This window comes from Dermacentor albipictus, chromosome 9 (assembly GCF_038994185.2).
Source record: "Dermacentor albipictus isolate Rhodes 1998 colony chromosome 9, USDA_Dalb.pri_finalv2, whole genome shotgun sequence".
NCBI classification, from domain to species: domain Eukaryota; kingdom Metazoa; phylum Arthropoda; class Arachnida; order Ixodida; family Ixodidae; genus Dermacentor; species Dermacentor albipictus.
Window position 1 is genome coordinate 76,849,794 of NC_091829.1, and position 17,500 is coordinate 76,867,293.

A 17,500-nucleotide genomic window follows, 5' to 3' on the forward strand; every position below is an offset into this window, starting at 1 on the left:
CGCGGGCACCGGTGTGCCAGCGCCTCTGGTCTCGAAGGCCACGTGCGGACGTTTCGGCAGTGCCACTAGATGGCGCAGAGTGTGCAAAAGAAGCACGAGATGAGAACCCTGTTGCCGCACGACGCGACGGCTCACCATGCATTTCGGAGGCCACGCGCAAGCTTCGCAGCGACTAGTTTGCGCTATGTTCGTGTTGCATTTTAGGATTTGCCGCTACTGTTGTATAACATACCGGGTTTCTCATTTTGTTTTGTTTCACGTATGTGTATTATATGACTCACTCGCCTCTACGATAATTTGGTGCTTCAGGCTATGCAAATAAGTAAATATATACACGTTAACGAACAAACAAATAACTGAATGAGCTGTACCACGCAGTTTTGCAGTAACTTCAGTTCCTGGTCCTGCTCCCCTGTGACTGTTCCAAACATCAATTATGTTGGCCGGAGCCTTTGACCTTGCTTACCTTCGGGGGTTTCCTTGCACCTGAAGCTTTTCTCAGTATATCTGCACTAAGAATTTGTATCTATTTTTCTTCTCATGTAGTTAATCTCTTGTGTGTCTACTTCCAGCGTTGAATAAACTAGGCCCCTTTACGCACCCTATGCCTTTCCTTCATCGTCACCTTTCTTTTTTCCTTTTTGAGCCCCCCACCCCTGCACCAGTGTAAGCTGGAAAATCAGGCGCAACATGGTTATGCTCCTGCCTCTATTTTTCTTTCTTTCTGTCTCTCTCGTTAACTCAACAACGGATCTTTGTCGGCAAAGCACATGGCAATTCTCTGTGTTTTCTGAAGGACTTATAATCGAGACCCAATTAAAGCCAATTGCTCTAGCTTTCCTGGCTACAAACACAATAGCGAATGATCACTTATCTTGAGGCTGGCGTCAGTTCGAGAATTTATTTCTGTAAAAATTTTTTTTGAGCCCCGCTATAATAAAGCGCTGTTAACTTATAGTGGCGGCCCGTTGGGTTCGAAATGGAAAAAAAAAGTGTAAAACTGAAAACCTAGAATTCCTCTAGCATGATGAAACGGTGCGGAACGCAAGAACGCACGAATGAACACACACATGACACAATGATTTCTTTGAAGGCCTCACTTTTTTCTTCCAAAATGTGGGATAACATGACAGCATGACGTTTTTTTCTACAAACATGTTACGCACAAGTAACACTCAGCCACACACATGTGAAACGATAACTCCCAACAATGGCACTCTTACACGTGACGACACACAACCATACGTGCGGGGCAGAGACAATGACCATTTCAGTTCATTGGGCTATAGGGAAAAAAATAACTCTATGAAACGCGGATTCAGGTATTGGATGGTAAGAAAGCGGTGACTCTCATAGATGCAAAGCCCACGAAAATCATGCACGGCTCGATGATGTATATCATTGCTTGTGGCCTATAAAAACACAACTTTTTTGGGTTGAAATGACTCCGTGTCGGTAAGCAACAATATTGATGGACACCTAGCATTCGCGACAGTTGAGAAATTATTCACACAGTGAAACAATCTTCAAGAAGGTGGCGCTACCCTTGCAAGGCTCTGACGAAGTAAGGCGACGTGAGTAACGGCTCTTGCGAGGTCATCTTGCAACCAAGATGTCACTTTGCAGCTATAGTGGAAGGAAGGCAACATATTCAGTGCGCGAAATATTTTAGGTACAATAAACACCTACGGCACGAAGTTACCACCATCAAGTTTCTCGCTAAGGAGTAAGCTGCGAAGAATAGTTCGTTAAAACTGACCTTCAATCTTGGACAGCCTGCTTGCTTTGTACAAAGGGCACGCACTCACAAAGTTACGCCTTGACAACACCGATTACAATTAGCAAGAAACAGCAAACCAAAAAAAAGAGAGATAATATGGCGTTGCTTTTTTAGCACACTCCGAAAGTGTTGGCAAAGCCTTGGTTGGCTTATATACGCTTTATTCTTTGCTGTCATATCACAAGATTCAACTTGAGCAATCATTCATTTCGTCTACCAGCCACGCAAAAGGGCACATTCTTTCGTGACCCTTGGTCGTCATGTTTTACCTTGCCTCGAACTGTGCCGATTTAATCCAATCCCTGTCGCACACACATTTGATCACTGCAGATTAACCCAACGGGCTTTGAAAGAGTAATATTCCTTGGCATGTCACACACAGGGTACATCTTTTCGCACAGCGCGACATCGCAACGTTGTCAGCTTCCGACGCCACTGAAAATTCTGGTTGTAGTCACTAGGTGGGAAAAAAATGACATCAACTTTCAGTAATGCACACTTAACATCCAGGACTGAATCCAGAGCTGTAGCAATCTACCTTGATGCTCCTGAAAACTTGTAACAAGACCGTGTGTGTCGGGGAGCTTCGTCTGACATTATTTCGGAACAGGTAGTGACGTTGCCCATGTCTGGCACAATTATGCAATGAGGAGCTGTCCTCTAAACGCATGCTTGAACATATGATTCTACAGTTTTAAATGCCGGCTGACGAAAATCGTACAATTAGCTCCTGAATCGCCCCATGCCTGGAACGCAGATTGTATATAATTTGTCTGTGGGATCTCTAGCCTCAATTTCTTTAGCAGAGGTGTAAACTGCAGCGACTAAATCCACTGCGAAACATAAACACGTAATTCTTTGCCGTACACAAGCGTCAGGCTGCTTCTAGAGCGCTATATAGATTTAACGGGCGTAAACACATTCCAGAAAGTGAAAGAAATCATTTTCTGTCTAGAATTCCTAATTTACACCAAATTCGCAGAGTCATAGAATTTCACGAATGTGTAAAATTCACTGGAACTAGAATTTATACTATATACCAGTACACATTTGATAGAACATCCTTCGACACATTTTTTCAAGACGCCCCGTTACCAGACAATGCGCCAGCTTCGAAGACACTTCTACCTTATGCAGACTCAATCAATACTCAAGTGCACGGCATGTGAATATAAAGTCAGACATTTTATTTCATAATGTTTGCATTGTATGCCTCAGTTGTCAGTTAGGCCTTTCTCACTTCCACACACTTAATCTGAACGCACCCATAAAAACGGTCCATCACGTCCAGTCACACAGCAACCCAGATGAGCAAATCTGTCACACTTTGAGAGTACCGCTCCAATGTCGCACTCACTAACATGAGAGCAGGAAATCTAGGCACGTTGTTGCATAGTCTTATGCCACCGCTCGAAAAAAAAAAGTGGTAGTTCACAGGAATTCCAGAGCTTGCGGCAAGGAAAGGGCTAATGAGCACGACAACAAACATGACACACTCCGTAGGAAAGATTCTCATGTCCACTTTCTTTTTCTGCTGGGAAAGGCGCAAGGGTAGGCCTATATGACCGAGGATCAGAGTCTTCATTCACTGTCGTTATCATTCGCTATACAAGCCGCCAACGACTGCCTAAGAAATTTCGTACCGGCAGGTGGCAGCTTCTGTGCCACCAGTGGCATTGGTGGCACAGGTTGAATTTAGGTGAGGGCACAAACTCAGCAGAAACTGATTGTGATCTTCTTTTTGTCATGTAATACGTGAAACTCATAAGTCCTATTTTTTCAAGAGTAATATTTTTCCGACTAAATAAAGAAAAGAACAACACGTACGAATACAAAGAATGCTTTTGACAATCATGCATTAGACAAATATTAAACTTGATTTAAATGCCGAAATGACGAAGTAATATGGTACGAAGGCCTAAATAATCGGACCACCCATTTACCAGAAGGGGTTAATGACGTAGGCTGTTCGGTGTTTTCGGCTATCTGCAGCCGACAGGATTATCCGGCTTCCAAGAGTATTTTTGGAAAGTTGCCATCTTTCTAATTAGAGCCAAGAAATTGCACTCTAGATCAGATTTGGAGGCGGCCTTAACAGCACTCTGGAACGAGACGGGATGTTCCAGATCACCATTTTATCTCAAAAATAAAGTTAGAACACCAGAACTGCTGTTAACGAACCCTGGTGTCATTGTACTACCATTCAACTGCCTTCAACAGACGCCTGCATTTTCCATGACAAAGTTGCAAACATCGAAAGCGATAGAGTGCAAATTCAGTGGAAAGGTGCCGTCAAAACATGAACGCCACTATGCAGAAAAAGCGGCACGGTAAATGCATTTCGACGACGCATCGGCTTTAAACGCAGTCGTGGAAAGGCAGTGGCCTAGTGATCCGCCGCCGTAGCTTGGCCATGTTGTCTATGATGAGCTTGTTCTTCGGATCGAGAGACAGGGCCACCTGGTAGTGCCGAAATGCGCCTGCGTAGTCGCTCTGGAATGCAAATTCACAATCGCACATATTACGAGAATGAAAACACAGCCCTCTCTGTGAGCTCTCACACAGGAGGGGGGGGGGGGGGTTGACAGAGGGAGGACATGTGGCATGACGCGAAATACTGATTCGGAAGATTAGAACAAAAATGAATTCAGCAGCAGAAAATGTAAACAGAAAGCAAAAAAATATTATCAAAAAAGAATATTTCAAGTTTCATAAGCTTTATCTCAGGATTCTTCAAAGATGACAATAAGTATCTAGAAAAAGTGCTCTGCGTTTATATCTTGATGTCAGTGCGACCTCCGCTAGCGTTCCCCATGATGCATTCTACTCCTGTTCTTACATATAAAGTTAGCCAGAAGATTTAATAAAAAGAAGGGGTTATTGACAAGAACACAAGCGTTTAAAGTATATTAGCAGTACTAGCGCAAGTTGGGCTACAGAGCAACTATCATTGCTAAACAATTAGGCCAGTTATACGAATATATTAGGCTAGTTACCAGGTACGACCCTCTAAGCGTCCCTGGAGATGGTGGTGGAGTAGCAGAAAGTAAATGTTTTCTTTGTCTTTGGGCTTCTTGTTTCGTTAACCCTTTAAGTGCCCATCTTTTTTTTCGGAGCTGACGCACCGACGGCGTCGGATGTTTTTGTCGGATATCATAAAATAAACAGACGTGTTTATTTTTGGTTATGCATGAGGAATAAATTATACGGTTAATGAAAACTGCGCCCTGGTTATCCGAGGGGAGAGCATGGAGAACGTAAGATTACGTCAGTGACATAGGACAGAAACGCGAAAACACACCCGTACGTCAATGACACTGAAACGGTTACACAAAACTTTTAAGAAAAAAAAACAATTAAGTCCTTTCCATTAAAGTCGCTGTACTGAAAACAAGACGTTGTAACCTAGACGCTGTTATAACACGTAATGTTTCGAAACCTATGTATACTAAGTGCTACGGGGAGCGTTATTGCAGAATGACTACTACAAAGTATTTATCTATTTTAATAACTTATTCTGAAGATACTTTACTGGACTGCTAGAGCTGAACTCTACATGAAGGCAGCGGTTCATGAAGTCCGAAATGTGTAACAGTCGTAAGAAAACACTGCGAAAGTTGACCACAATTTGGCGTAATAACAGCACCCTAAATACTGTTATAATGCCTGTAATAATACCCATAATACTCGTGAACCCACGTAATACTTGTGAATTAGCGCTACTTGCATTCCTGTGGTCCATGTGCCTTGGCGCAATGATTATTTTACACTCAGGCGGTTTAGACGATCGCCTCTAGAAGCTGTGAGACGTGTAGTCAGTGCGAAATGTGTTTGCGCAAAAACTTTTTGTGGCAAGATTACTTTTTGTATGGACAAGATTAGTCTCAGTGTATTGCGTCTCCAGTGCGCATCCGCATATTGGACAACGTGTATATAGTATCTCATTGTACCATATCATAATCATCCGCCACCTACCTTTCCCTGTATTTCCCACTTCCCCATTCCCCAGTGAGGAGTAGCAGGCTAGAGACACGCTCTCCAGGCCGACCTCTCCTCCTTTCTCTCCATTAAAATTTACTCCTCCTCCTTACACTCAGGCGGTACACCACAGAGACCGTAATACAAATCTGCGTACAGTTTACATGTCGCGCTTTATTGTATAATTAAGAGTTACGTGTTTAAAAAAAAAAGCACTGTCACTTAAAAATCAGAATATCGGTACTCACCTCTAGGTGCCTTATCACGGCAAGGTTCAAATGAGCATGAGCGAGGTCTGGATCGAGGTGAATAGCGACTTCGTAACTCTGAAAAAGGAAAATTATTTTTTTCAATGTTTCTGACCTTTTTATTGTTGTTATTCTTCTCGAAACAACATTCCGAGTGACAAAGAAATAAGTTCTAGAACGTGCTTTAGCATGTTGAAGCGAAAATCGCTCCTTAGACAAATGACATTTGTCCGATATTTATTTGCAGTTCTATGTGACGGGGGGGGGGGGGGGGGACGCGAACACTGCGTTCTGTGAAAGTGGTTTGCATCGCTTACAAGGCAACATCGCAGACATAGTAAACGGGAAATGAAGATTGTTTCTGTCATACGAAAACAAAGTTACAAATTGTTTGTCGTCGCATAACCAACGATTTATTTTTATAATGGCAATGACTGTAACCGTTACCAATGAAATTACAATTCTTATCATCTTCAACATTTTCGCTGATCATTATGCGCAGCATTGCTTAGTTTCATGTAAATATCTAGCCAAATTGACGAAATGTTCTAAATTACCAATGCCAGTTTTCCAAGTAGCAGTGTTTTTCCTCCATCATTTTCAAACGTTATCTTGATACAGTTTTCTACCAATCTACCTAACGCGAAAACAAAAATAAGGCGCCTCATTAGTATCTTTATCAGCCCATAATGAAGGAAACGGAGAACATCATACTGGTGGAATTGGTGGTTCGGGCAAACTACTTTCAAGCCCGAAAATTTGTCTTGAATAGTATCATAAAGATTACCACACTCTGTGTACTGACCTGTGCGGACGAGCTGAGGTCGCCTATGTCCTTGAGTATGTCGCCGTGATCGCTGTGTATTCTTGCACAATGCGGTTCATCGACGCCACACAGCTTTAGAGCCTTCAGTATGTAGTCCAGGGCCTGCGGTATCAGAGAGCATTTAAAAGCCTGTGACAACTACTCTGCTTATCCTTGGGCCCAAATGCGACAACACTCTGCATTGCGAGTTTGACAGCGTTATAGATTTCAAATGTAGAGCAAAATTATCTGTAATTCAACCCGTTTCTACAGCTCCCTTCATTATTAGTCTTGTGGTAAGTGCAGCTCTCAGTAGGAAATAAGCGAACAAATAATTCACCACCAACCTGAAATGATTTTGGAGAATAGAATCTGACAAAAAGCGTTAGCAGCCAATGCGCGCGTCCTGCAGTCCAAAGGGTGGGGAAAACTTCACCGCACGATGCAGCACTTTGTGTCGTTAAGTCGTTCGGAACTTGAACTTATTTGCAGATTTATTGCTACGAATACGGTCGGCTGTGCCTGTCGCATTAATAGCAATGGTTATAGCACCTCTACAATGCCCTTCACAAATGACACACGACACAAAGTCCGCTATTAGAGTTCCCTTAAGGAATCATGTTAGTTGAGTCACACAAAAGGTGACCAGTGTTACAACGATAGCGGGATTAGCGATTCTGTTACACTATCTAACCTTTGAGAACGCATGCAAGGTAAGAACCAATGATTCGTTCCTATGAGCGTCACAAGGAACATTGAACAGTAGGACTTTGAAGCGCCGGCATGCTAGGAGCACGCTCGTCTAGGCATCTTATGTACTCTGCAGAGTCGGATGCTTGCATTGTTCTCCCTAAAGCAAAATCGTTATGAATCACTTTCATGGGCGATAAACGGTACCTCGACTGTGCGGTTGATGTGGTTGTACAAAAGCGCAGCCGTGTGCAAGGCCCCTCTGTCGGTGCTGTTGTTCTCTATGACGTCCAGAAGGAGGTCTTCAGCCGCTCGGAAGCTTCGGAGCCTGATGAGAAGCTGAGCCTGGAAATGAAAACATAAAAATGACCAACCGTTCCCCTACCTGAAAATCGGGGTAAGCGAAGCTTGTCCTACGTACACTTGACCTTCGTCACGGTTATGCAATCCACAAGTAAAGGTGCCGGATTGATTCGTCCTAGGACGAAGTCCTAGCTTCCACTCTTTCAGCTTGGAACCTTCTTCCGGTTGCTGTCGCATTGCCTGGGCGCGGGCGGTTATATAGGCGCGTTTATAGTCCGACGTTATCGGCACGAGGGCGAGCGTCGCTCGACGCCGGGCGCGTCGGAGCGCGTTGGCAGCGTCCGGTTACGTTCGCTCCGGCAGCGCGTCGAACCATCGGTCGAACTACAGACGCTGTTGTTCTCGCCAACGTGACGTAACCTGTGCGCGAGCTCACGGTACGCCGGATTATATTAGCCCTTAACGGCTGGATTGGCGCGCCGACGGCGAGTCCTTTCACGGGCGAGTTCTCGCCGCCGCTCGTCGAAGGCTGCCTGTTCATGGGGGAACGCACAACGCCTCACCGCACCGTGCGTTTTCTGAGACTGAATTGAATGGAAACGAAGCCGACGCAGCATGCGCGCAATCCTTTCCTGCACTTACCCTTCCCGGCGTAAGCGAAATAACTCTGATTGCTAGCGCGCATGGCGGGAGCGCGCGCCTATGCAGCTGCAATCCTTGCTAATGACTCACGGTCCGGCGCCGGCGCAGCTGTCAACTCATCGAACCGCTAATTCCCGCAGCTCGTCTGCTCTGAGAGCAACTCTTCTTTTTTTTTGCACGACCACGACAACGCCAGGAGGACATGCAGGAAGAAATATTGAGGCGTGTACAGGTTAAAGCGAAACGGGGACGCCAAAATAGTTACCATCCGTCAGCATGTTTGCAAAAGCATACATTCAACGTCTCGGAGTACATTTCCTAGTATTCAAAAAAGAATGAAGCATCAGGAGCGAACAAGTAGTTTATTCGCATGCACAGGACTCTTCAGATACTGTTAACGATCGCTGTTTGTGTAACCTATGAAGAATGGCTGCTTACGCGACCTACACTACTGCACTACGCAAGTTCTCATATTTTATGTCCATACCATGCCGTGCGGAGGCGAACATTTACCGTACTTTTGCTTCAAATTCCCCTTTAACTGGGCGTAGTTGACATATTAAAATAATCGGCCACTCTTACTAAAATATTCGCATTTATCCATAGTGACTATTCGATGCGAAGACCGAATGAAATAGTGCATTATTCTATGCGTTATTCAAAAGTTTTGTTTATTTTAACACCGCTAGAAATGACTACAAATATAAACGCCAAAGAACATCAACACGAGAGGCACAGCCACCAAAAGTGGGAGAGCTTCTTCGCATATTGCGAGATGAGTCTGTAAGTTCGCACAACTCTGCTGTATGCACAATGTTTCCTGATTTCAAATATTATATGAGTACCTAATATATATAATTAGTTAAATACACGCATGCGTTGGAACTTTTTATTGCGATAGCAATCATACGAAAACTCTAGGCGCATTTCTGCCGTTGCCCTGAGGTTCCGTATAAAGTCCAAGGGCGATAAAATCGTCGCCGCCCGCCGCATGTGAGAGTGAAAGCGTGCGAGGGCTAGTCACACCACTACTGCGAACGCGGCCCAATCTCGCGTGCGCGAGCGAGGAAGCGCGCCCTCTTCTGTCCCGTGCGAGGCATGGGGTTGAGGCGATGGAGAAGGGGGGGGGGGGAGGGGTCTTTCCCGGCGGCTGCTGCTCACGGCTCGGTCGGGCGGGCGCGGTATCTTTAAACGATCTGCGACGTTTACTGAGTGCACGTAGTGCCGGTAACTTCGTATGCGCTGTGCTGTCCACGTTTCGTTCGCGTTGAAGCGAGAGATGTCCGAAGGTCAGTTCGGTCACTGCTGCTGCCGCGATTCTTCACTCCAGCAATTTGACAGCGAGTTTCCGCGGTCATCTAGCGAGGTGTGTTCGTGTTGTTACAATTGGCCTGCAGGGGTACTGCTCTGCAAAGCTATCTAAGTCCGCTGCAGGTGCTTCGATCAAACAGCGGTGGTGAGAACCGGTAAAGACGACAGCGCTAACCAACCATGAACTTCCTTCGGATAACTGGATACTACGGCATCGTTAATCCACCATGCGCCTTCTTCGGAGTGTCGGCGAAGTCAGCAGGGCTGGCCACGTTTGGCGGACCGTGCATTGTTGGTTGATTTGCCGTGACCTTCATGGTCAATTTGCAGCAAGAAGAGCTTCTCTAACAAAAGGGTGCTTTGCGGAACGTTTTCCACGGGCCCCAGGATGCGTTAGTCTGCTGACACTCGTGGCTACTACCGGAGAAAGTAAGCTCTGGAATTAAGAGGCACCGGCTGGGTTCAGGCGTGACCACCTGGCTATGAAGACCCGCTCAATTCTGGTTCTGGGAATCCGAAGTGCGTATGTGAGTGTGTGAGCCCTCCTCTTCAATGGCGGGTCGACTATGCCCAACGAATGTGGCCGGTCCCTTTGGAAGAAGGTTGGACAGTTTTCCCTTCCCTAGGGATCTAGGGAGGACATAGGCTTTTTAAGCAGCAGTTTGTCGGCTGGTAGAGTGTGCTCGTGTTCGAGAAGCAGAGTACTTGGAGCTTTGTGCTGGTGTGCTGTATGCTTCGTCTTGCGTGCTCCATTTGGGAGTCACGCTACACTGTCGAATGTATCAATTGTTTTAATGTAAATATGTAAATAAATCCTGTACTCCTAGTTCTCGATTAGAGCAAGTTCCTCCCTACAACCAAGTTCCAAGCGTGAGTGAATTGGACGACGGCATGGGCGCGCTACCCCATAGTTTATGCCCTACTACAAACCTTACAATGTTTACTTGTGTGCGCGTGACACCGTGCTTGTTGATTTAGTCAGTAAGCGAATGCTTACAAATTTGTACGGCCGATAAAACAACTATCCTCACTTCGTATAGCTATCTACAACTCTGGTATCGCAATCGTTGCTTTATCTATTGGGAGAAACTGCGATTTCTTTAATGCATTAGTGGCATCAAGTGCAAGCATATCTATCGAGGGAATACTTCTGCAGATCTTATGCTTCAGTTTGCCCTGAAGCATTTCTCACCAACGTTTTTTTAGATGTAAATAATAATTGAGGGATACTTCTAGTCATTTTCATCTTTCTGGCTAGAGTTCATCATTTATCATTTTTTTATCATTTATAGATTGTTTCATGTTAATTTGGGCAGATTACTCTCAAAGGTAAATAATAAGAGGAGAGAGAAATACCTTTTGTTTTAGTACGCTAGTAAAGTCATTCGGCTAGAAATAGAATTACATTGTTGAAAGTAAATCTCTACTTTCTGAGGGCCCTCACATGGTGAACCTTGCTGTCGCGATGCTCTGGGAAAAGCCGATGAATTTCGTCGAACAGCTGCCTTGCTTCGTCCAGGCGACCGGCATTGACGTAGAACACAGCGAGGTTGTCCATGACTTGAGGGTCTGGCTCAACCGCGAGTGCCCTGTTCAAGAAAAAAAAGTCATACAAGATTTCAGAGGCCGCGCACAGAAACGTAGTTCACGCATAGGAATGCTCGAATCAATATTTAAAGAAAACAATGTTTTCCACAGCTTCTTCTAAAACCTATTGAATTTAATTCAAGTAGTGCTAGCTTCCGATTAATTACGCGTCGCCTTTTAAGATATTGAGTAAGACCAAAAAATACTCTAAAGAGATGATGGCGAGTATGTCTTGTGCAGGTTAAGGATTGTAAATAACGTACTTTTACTGTGTTTTGTATAGTGTTAGTGTCCTGCCACTTCTTCATATGACAATTCAAAACATGAGTTTAGGCCTTAAAAAATTGTATTACAAACTCAAAGCAAGATGGCAAAAACCGCAAACGAAATCTATACTAAATAACAAGGAAATAAAACATTTGAAAAAATACATTTAAATAACAATAAATATCATTTCTCGCACTTGTGTCCAGACAGCAGCGCACGCGATTGTGCATTTTGTTGAAACGTGAATTCGACTACAAATTGCCACCTGAGCTTCGTGTTTACAGTCTGCTTCCTAAAACTCGCAGCTGAGCAATCTCGAATACGGTATAGTCAATTTCCCGGGTTTGCAGCAACTCAACTTGCTAACACGTTTCCAGACATTGCAGTTAGCGCACACGCTTTGTTCACCCATATGACGGACAGGGAACATCGATTTGCCCATCTTTTGATATCTCGCGTTGCTTTTAAGGAGGCAATTACACGGCCGTCTGACCATTCTCAGTTTATCATTGTTGCCTAAAGTTTAGGGTTCAGTATGGCTATGCACGCAAAAGACTGGCTCTAAGTGTGCGTTTCAAGTCAACATTTCTGTTTGAATTTGCTGCCTCTAACCTCCTTCCACAGGAAGCTCGCCCACTATTCTTCCCATGGAGGAAGCAAAAATATAGGAGGGAGCAACACGTCACGCAGTCAGCCTTGGCAAGCGAACGCTCCGTGAAGCCACAGTGGTGGCCCAACACGTGAGCTCCTGCGTCGAGATCACGGAGCAGGAATCGAGGTTTGCTGAGACATTTGGTTCCCAGTAGCTATGCCAGTAGTTTCTATTCCGTGCGCGCATGTTCGGCTAAAGTACTAAAGCTAAAGTACTAAATCCAACCGTGCACTTTGACGTGCGATCACGTGTTGGGCTGACCAGTTTGGCTTCAGTCGCGTTGCTGTATGCTCCCTCCTATCTTTTTTCCTTCCTCCATGATTTTTCCAGTGACTGCGTGACATCAGGAAACTTGGGGCTCACGCGGTGTCGTCTGCTCGTAAAGAATTCGAGGCAACATGAAAGATGTTCAAGCAACATCAAGCAACATCACTCGAGCAACATCAAGGCATCATTCGAGGATGTTTGGCCCCGCAGGCACTGAACCGCAAACTGCGAAGCAACGGCGTCACCTTCGAATTGTGCTCGCGATTCCTTTACACTCGCGATGAAAGAAAGGAGCAGCTGGACCACCTAGACGCGCATGCAAAAGGGAAATGACGGACGGCAGCAATGACATATTTCGAGTTTTTGCAATCGTTCTCGCTACAGGCAGTACACAAAAGCACGGCCTTCGGGATTGGCTTCAATCACTCCGAGGTAGCTGATTCCGGTCTTATTTATTTCGTCACACCTGAGTGCATACAGTGCTGCCAGGCTGCGCTGTTTGGTTCAACTACGATATAAAAAATAATACAAATTTTATACCGCCACCAAATGCACACAAATTTCGCCAAGCTGCTCCGGGACGCATATCCTTTGACTTTCAGTGCAGAATACAACCTCGAAAATGTGTTGTCATGGCCCCTCTCAGGTTACAGGAAACATTTTGAACGTCACATGATACTCTAGATACATCCAGTGAGTTACAAAAAGGCCCCACCATACCCTAAGTTATTGTGGCCCTTCTCAGGTTACAAAACAATTCTTTAATGTAACATGATATTCTAGATGCACCGAGTGACTTAGAGAAGGGCCCTACTGTTACCGCAAACATGCTCGTTCATATTTCGAGCAAAGCGCCGACGAACCTGGGACAAACGGAAGCCTGAAAACAGTCTGCTGGCGTCTCCTGTTTGTTGGTGCTGTTCCTTATGTTAAATCCATGCCAACATTCCAGGTTTCGGTTCATTCGTAGATGCCTTTGGTCGCTCAATAATTTGTCTTTAGCCTGTGTTTTATGCGTCACAAGTGTAATTTTTTAGCGTACCTCTTGTATAGGCTTTCCGCCTGCATGTTGAGGTTCATACTCCGGAGGCTTCTAGCAGCGTTCAGCAGAGCCACGGTGTGATTTTGCTGGAGATCTAGCGCTCGCTGGTATTGCGTCATGGCCTCCTCCGCTCGCCCTGTGTAGGAAAGAAAATAACTGTATGAACAAGCATAATATTTGGCGTGTTATGTGTTCGTAACACTACATAAAGAAAAATGGAACTCTGTGTATTCATTGGTGTTTATCGAGACATAGGTTGTCTGTCATAAAGTGACTAAACACAGATCAAACTGCCTTACGAAGGCCGCCCTACCCATTCTGTGCTCAGATGCGGAAAGAAACAAGAACACAGCAAAATGATACGTAAATATCAGACAGTACGAATAACTGAAAATTGCAGTACACTACATATAAGCTAAAGCTCTCCTTACAGTTTATATGTGCATTATTTTCAGCAATGCCGAAAGAATCAGCAAAAGTGCTGAAAAACGACAATGCGGGGAAGTCATGCAACACCAAATACAATAAATAAAGATAGAGAAAAGAATAGCATGCGAAATATTACATAGCGCACAAAGAGTGTTGGTCTACAGAACCAAGGAAGAGATAATTCATAACCTTCTTCTTGTTTTTCTTTCTGAGGACATAAAGTGACTTGCACTGGTGAATTGCAAGGGTGTTTCTTTTAGCTCCGCAAATTTTTACGAATTGCCTGTGGGAAATAGCACAATGCTAAACCTTGATCTAAATTACTCGGTGAGGCGCCTATTAATTACTTATAAATCTGAATTTCTAATTCAATAATTAAGGTAACTACGGCAATGTATATTTAATTATCTACTTTAGGCCACATATTTGAATCTACGAATTGTATAGAGCTAATGAGTTTTCCCAGAACTAATTCTGAGAATGGCATTAGATTCGAAAAATACGCCGTCAAAGCTGCGGTAAAACTGCAGTGTTGTTTCACTTACTTCTTAAAGAAAACGACAGTGTTTTAGATAGAAGCACGAAAGTAATTGGAAGGCCAGTGCACGTCGTCGGGGACTTTCGAAACTGATAATTCGAATGTGATGGTGCCCTCAGAATTCATTCCAAGTGGATACGGCTTGCGAACTCACCAGCTACAATTCATAGATTTAAATACGTGCCGTTAAATAATTACTTAAAAAGTTTATCAACGTAATAACGTAAACTATTCCAATATGAATTTTGATTTCTCGTAGAAGTAATGAACGCCTCATCAAGGGTTAGAACTGTGCTAACTACCACAGGCAATTGGTAAAAATTTGGTGCACCTAAAAAAGAACGCCCTGTATTAGCAATATCGCAACGTTTCTATAGGGAAATCCGGTCTTAGGTAGGCCTGTGTCTGCGTTCCATCGTTAGGTTTGAATATCGGTGTTCGAATTCGGCTGTACCTAAGATGGTGGTGTGTGTTGTCCAGCAGACAAGATGAAGACTGAGTAGAAAGGTCACATAGAGCGGGCAGCAGCGCTTTCCATGTGAACCGCCATTTAGCATTTTGAACGCTTTGAACCTCGCTTGTGGTATGCTCACGTGATCAATAATACAAGACGACATGCAAGCACAGAAGGTAACCTCTTAAAACCTTTCGTACTTGAATAATTACCGCATCAAGGGCGACTTCAGGATTAGGCTTCAAGCATCAAGCTCATGGAAATGCCACCGGCGCTACGGAGTCAGGCTCACCATGTGACTGAAGGAATGTTCCGTAGTTGTTCCGGGCGTCAGCATTTCGGTCGTCGCTCGTTAGCGCCATCTGGTGCAGCCTCTCGGCTTCAGCGAGGTCTCCCCTTTCAACGGCGAGCGCTGCTAGGGACGAGTAGGCCTCGCAGAAATCGGGCTCCAGCTCTACAGCACGCTCCAGCAGAGTCCGGGCAACCTCCTTTTGGCCTTGCTTGCTGCGCGTGAAAATCGACAGGTAATTTTGGAAGAGCCACAACAACGATTATTCTGGGATAGAATTACATTTTTCACCCAATTATTAACACCAACGCTTTGGAAAAGCTCAAAAGGAAATCAGAACCGCAGGCTCCTGCCTGTGATACTCTGTGTTACTGCAACCATACATTCACCTGCGGGATATTATATTTTGGTGCATGCCTTGCTAGGCATCAGTCACCTGCTTAAGACCCATAGGTTCGGTGCTTTCAAGATACATTATCAAATATTACAGAATAGCAGACGAACAAGGGCTACATAACACAGGAGCAGCTCGGACTTGGTGGAATACAATGTCGGAGCAACAGCACAAAACTTGAGACACTGACTGAGAAGGCAAGACAACACAAGCGCTTGTGTCATCTTGCCTGCTATCTCTGAGTCTGAAGTATGCGTTATTGCTTCCTACGTTACCCCGATCACGCGCGGATAAGGCAAGCATATCGAGAGTTTAACTTTTCCTGAAGCCCCCTGTTCGTGGCATAGCACATAGCCTTCAATGGTCTTCATGCGTCACTCGTAAACTATCGCTTAAAATATTTATCCCACATATCAAGTAAGACGTCTGTGCATCTGCACTGAAGAGTTTTGAAATATTTTTTTTCTCTTGGGCTTTAGAGAAAAAACGACACCAATTGCAGTTAGACTATTGTGCCCTCGCAGATGACGAAAAGCAACAGTGAAGTGCGTTTCGAATAGCACAAGATGAGACGTAAATCGAGAATGCGGCGTCAATACGACAGCCCACCACACAATGCTACAAGTTCAAGTGCGTGCTTAGGCAAACAAAAGCAGTTTTTATTATACGAAACGCGAACAGATGATTACTTCGTCCGCTTAAATGGAGATGCGGCTTTTGACATGTGATCGTGGCATTTAAACAAAGAAGGGCCTCGGTAGGTAAGGAAAATTAAATCGGCTCTAACTTAAGAAGGTTGGAAAGGCTGGTATGTATCTGGCGGCCCCATTTCGCAGTATGCCAAATTAATTGCTTTAAAATGAATAATTAAATCAACGAAAGTAAAAAGGAATATTAGCACGCTCAAGCGTTCACGCATGCAAAAGCGAAAAAAGCTAAAGACAATTCAAAACACTAATAACAAAGGCGAGGCATGGCAATATTCTAAGTACGGCCGTGTTCTAATTATTGTCCCAAGGGACCATTGATATTCGTCCGAAACCTTAAGATTAAAGCAGAGCTGCTGCTTTGCGCGACATTTAAGGGGCAGTCTGGCTTTTCACATGCCTAGTATAACAGTCGGTCATAGGAACTAATTTTAAGTGATTGTGTCCCTCATCTATCTTCGAATCAGAGGAGGCTGAAGTAGGTGTGGAAAATTTGGCAGAACACCGTTACAAAGAGGAAAAGCCCATGACTGCCAGGGAAAAGTTAGTCTACAACATTATTTAGTCCTGTGTCCCCGTCCATTGTTTGCAATGCTGCCATGCTTCTTTATAGATAGCCCTTCGTTATCTTGACTCGTATGTTCTGGTCTTCACTGTCGACTACTCTTCCCCCCCCCTCCACCATCCCCGCACACGCACACACAGACACAGCCAAAATGTGCCCATGTAGATAAATATGCATGTGAACTGAGCCGTTTGAAAAGATGCAGAATCAAAATGCGAGTCAGCCGTCATTTGCGATTACATATGTATCAGTACGCCTCTGGGTAGTATGGCGAAAGCGCTCTCAATAATTAAAGGTCCCTAGACGCTGTTAAAAAGTCGCTAGGTGGCTCAGTTTGTTTCAGGAATGGTAGACATAGGCACAAATTTGTAGTCTTAGCACTGCAGCTTCAATATCAGTTTTATTCGGCTGCAGTTTTTCATCTTATCAAAGCATATCTGGCTCTATCAATTTTACCCCTTAACTACTTCACGAGAGGCGAAATGAGTCGTACCTGTAGATATTGGCGAGGTTAAAATGAGCCCCTGGGTGGTTTGGGTTGACACGCAAGGC

At 44.5% G+C, this 17,500-nt stretch overlaps 2 protein-coding genes across 20 annotated transcripts in view; one reads left to right on the forward strand and one right to left on the reverse strand.

The window, feature by feature from the left end:
- The window catches only part of LOC135921341 (uncharacterized), a 1,279,318-nt gene that overhangs the window by 468,139 nt on the left and 793,679 nt on the right, over positions 1 to 17,500 (forward strand). The window lies entirely within an intron of this gene.
- Positions 1,094 to 17,500, reverse strand: part of LOC139049435 (protein O-mannosyl-transferase TMTC1-like) — a 102,405-nt gene continuing 85,998 nt past the window's right edge. For both annotated transcript variants that reach the window (XM_070524793.1, XM_070524794.1), the window contains exons 11-18: positions 17,442 to 17,500; positions 15,286 to 15,497; positions 13,573 to 13,708; positions 11,202 to 11,346; positions 7,709 to 7,846; positions 6,812 to 6,934; positions 6,007 to 6,084; positions 1,094 to 4,273 (exon numbers count right to left, since the gene is read on the reverse strand). The exon at positions 17,442 to 17,500 is cut by the window's right edge and continues 85 nt beyond it. In XM_070524793.1, coding sequence (XP_070380894.1) covers positions 4,139 to 4,273; positions 6,007 to 6,084; positions 6,812 to 6,934; positions 7,709 to 7,846; positions 11,202 to 11,346; positions 13,573 to 13,708; positions 15,286 to 15,497; positions 17,442 to 17,500 — 1,026 coding nt within the window. In that variant the 3' untranslated portion in view covers positions 1,094 to 4,138. The remainder of the gene's footprint in view (positions 4,274 to 6,006; positions 6,085 to 6,811; positions 6,935 to 7,708; positions 7,847 to 11,201; positions 11,347 to 13,572; positions 13,709 to 15,285; positions 15,498 to 17,441) is intronic.